Source organism: Sinocyclocheilus rhinocerous, unplaced genomic scaffold, assembly GCF_001515625.1.
Source record: "Sinocyclocheilus rhinocerous isolate Xijiao unplaced genomic scaffold, SAMN03320098_v1.1 scaffold461, whole genome shotgun sequence".
Lineage (NCBI taxonomy): Eukaryota > Metazoa > Chordata > Actinopteri > Cypriniformes > Cyprinidae > Sinocyclocheilus > Sinocyclocheilus rhinocerous.
The window spans coordinates 428,039-431,587 of record NW_015624123.1 but is presented as its reverse complement, the minus strand read 5'-3'; the positions used below and the strand labels follow the sequence as shown (position 1 = coordinate 431,587).

The window sequence follows — 3,549 nt, the reverse complement described above, 5'->3', positions numbered from 1 at the left end:
TGCATGAGCGTACGGTCTCCAGGAGAGCGCGCGAGCGCTGAATGGTTTAAACACTGTCAAGAATTAAAAAGAAATGTGATTTATAAACTTTAGTGACGATGTGACACTGCCTTTTTTTTTTAGCTTTGTGCAAGTGACAATTCCTGTGTCAACTGTGCAGCGTGTAGCTCGCTTATAGACAGACGTGATGTGTGGGGATTTGAAGCCATTTGCGTATTTTGAGAGAGAGAGAGAGAGCACGCGTGCGCGGTGATTCACTCACGCTGTTTGTGAAATTACGTCTCACACAAGGTTTTCAAATTACTTTATAAGTTATTTAATGAAAAAATATGAAGGGGAGTACCTCACCTTCAGCATTATAATTATTTCACCCGCGCCGGACAGAGACTGAGACGGTGCTGCTGCATGTCGTGCCAAACCTCTCACGGCAGCATCATCAGCTTGAGATCAGTTTTTTGAGATCGGCCTTTTAGAGATCGCCGATCGATCATCCCAACGTGATTATTGGCCGATAGTGATCGGTAGCCAATCAATCGGAGCATCCCTACCTTTATGCCAAACAACATAATGCAGCCAAACTCTGCTCATGCCTCCAAACTGCAAAAACATTGGTGCTTTTTTGCTGAATATAGATACATATATTTCAGATATAACCGATATAATTATTGGACTACGTAGTTAAACGCTTAACTATTAGTTAAACACCCAGCTTTGTTTCAGACAGTAACGAAAATAGCCATATGCTGGTATGGCAATAAAAAAACAAAATAAAACAAAACTACAAATCAAACGATAGTGGTTGCACTTTGCTTGTGTGTAGCCTCAATGTCAGCATATTTGATGAACAGTACCAGATTTATTAATAAAATAGTCTTGGTCTCAGCCCCACAATGATGGATAAGAAGTCCATTGGTTGTGCCGGCTGAGACTATTTATTGAGACAGTCCGTTCACTGACTGTCTGCTTACATACAAACGTGGAAGGCACTTTTTCATCTGGCTGACTCTAATCAGATTGGTTGCTTTGCATGTCAGTCAATCTCTTACTGTCTGTATTTGTGGTTATTGGCCAAAATAAGCTAAAAAAAAAAAAAGTAGACTACTCTTTATGCCAATAATAAAAAAATGTCTTTCAGTGACTATGAATGAAAAATCAACCTTGCTATTTAAATTATGATTCTGAGAAATAGACTTTGAACCATGCAGTTGGCATATGAGTCATATTTCCATTTTAGCCCAGTAAGGGTGGCGTGGTGCGGACTGGAAGCACTTGTGATGTCATCTGTGATCTCACCGAAGCTCCACGCCCACGTTACCTCATTTCCCCTGTTCGCCTCTACTGCTTTTCCCATTGACTCAAGCCCTTTGGTTGTAATTTCTAGTCCCTCAGGGTTTAGAAACCGGGAAGCTTGTGTTTCAAAAGGCACTAAGATTCTCCAGGTCCAATGTTTCTGATCGTTACTGAAGCGATACATCAAGACTAGGCCTAATGGCTCTCAGAGATCTTATGGATTACAGACGAGCAGTTTATTGATTGATGCTGCTTACAACAAAAATGCCTAGACTAATGATGGTGACTTAAAACTAATGATGGTGACTTAAAACATCAGAGCCTTAACACAAACGTGCAGCTCTTTTTGTCGCGTGTGTCATGTGCTTATAGTTTGAGCAGTTGTGGTTGTTTTGAGCGTAGTGTTAATTCTGGCCTTGTGACCTGTACTTTCTAAGGTGTTTTGGCTCTCAATGGCCTGCGACTGATCCATGTGCTCCGAAATGGCTAGAGATACTTGTGTTTTCTAAACACATGGCTTGGCCTAATCCAATCAGTATTGAAGTACTCTTGTCCGCTGGTTTAGCAACAAGCTTATAATCAGTAGGCCGTTGTGATTTACCCAGTTTGGCTGCTTCATTCTGGCCTGGCACGTACAACACTCATGAATGTTCATTCAGTATTCACTTTTGCCTTTTTAAACAACAACTTAGTCATTTGGTGACAGATGTAAAATGACTGATAAGAGCCGTAGCAAGAACATTTTGCGTTGTTCTTGTGTCGTGGTGTATGAGTAACTGATAAAACCCGCTCAACAGTAATTTTAATGTGTGCTGGTTGGCTTACCCGTGCCCTGCCTTAAGATAACCCAGCCGGGTGTGGTAGCAGTGCAGTGCTTGAATGATAATGTCATCGTATGTGTGTTTTGTTTGTTTTTAGCCACATCTCCCAATGCATCTTCAGAGTTGGAGCAAGCCAGACCTCAGACGAGTGGAGAAGAGGAGCTACAGTTGCAACTGGCTCTTGCCATGAGCCGAGAGGCCGCCGAGCAGGTACATCATGTCACTCAACGCCACCCTAAAATGCTGACACATCTACAGCTAATTATATGATTTATTATTGTGATGCTTAATGTACGTTTATGAGAAGGATTTTGGATCAATGAGTTCTAATGTTGGGCAGGGCTACCTAGAAGCACAGATGTACATTAAAGGATCAGCTCACTCCAGAATTAAAATTTCCTGATAATTTACTCACCCCCATGTCATCCAAGAGGTTCATGTTTTTCTTTCTTCAGTCGAAAAGAAATTAAGGTTTTTGAGGAAAACATTCCAGGATTTTTCTCCATAAAGTGGACTTCAACAGGGACCAAGGGGTTGAAGGTCCAAATTGTGGTTTAAATGCAGCTTCAAAGGGCTCTACACGATCCCAGAGTCAACAAGGGTCTTATCTAGTGAAACGGTTGGTCATTTTCTAAAAAAAAAAAAATGTATGCACTTTAACCACAAATGCTCCTGTTGAACTAGCTCTGTGATGTGCATTCATGACCTCACACATTACGTAATCATGTTGGAAAGGCCATGTTTTTTTCCTAGCGAAATACATTTTTTAGGTTTTAAAAGATTTAAACTTCCAGGATGCGCATATTTTAAACAGTAGACTGATACAAACACATAAATATGTGTCATTCAACATAAAAAAAACTTTTGAACGGTCCTCCTCCTCCACACTTTTAAGCATTGGGTCGGTACTTCCGCCTACGTCACGCGTGATCTTTCCAATTAGAGATGCACCGATTGCAATTTTCTTGGCCGATTCCGATTTTTTGGAAGTGTGACCTGCCGATACTGATTTTTACCGATTCCGATTTTCTTTCTAAAAACTATCATTGACAGCATATACAAACAAAAATCTATGCAAATTTCAATGCAAATTAAAAAAATTATTTACATTAAAAAAATTATTAAACATTACAATTCCCCCAATCTGGACTAAGTTACAGATTTTCTCTCACTTAAACAACTCTCAAAATAAAGTGCTCTGTGACTGGAAAGAGAAAGAAATAGTTAACTTAAAATGAGTTGCTGTATGTAACAAAACAGATATCATTTCCCACTATGTTTATAAATGGTCACTGTTTTCCCCTAACCTTATTAAATGTGTCATCTTTCACATCAAATTCTTACTTTGTTTCAATTAATTCAGTTAGAATAATAAGAAACTGTAGAGTTGTTACCATTCAAATGAAATTAGTATTAACAAACTCTATCTTTCCACTGC

General features: G+C 39.5%; 1 protein-coding gene across 1 annotated transcript in view; it reads left to right on the top strand.

Moving 5' to 3' along the window:
• Nucleotides 1–3,549, top strand: part of LOC107738009 (epsin-2-like) — a 48,240-nt gene that overhangs the window by 15,150 nt on the left and 29,541 nt on the right. The window contains exon 3 of the mRNA XM_016549671.1: nucleotides 2,209–2,321. Within this exon, the coding sequence (XP_016405157.1) occupies nucleotides 2,209–2,321 (113 nt within the window). The remainder of the gene's footprint in view (nucleotides 1–2,208; nucleotides 2,322–3,549) is intronic.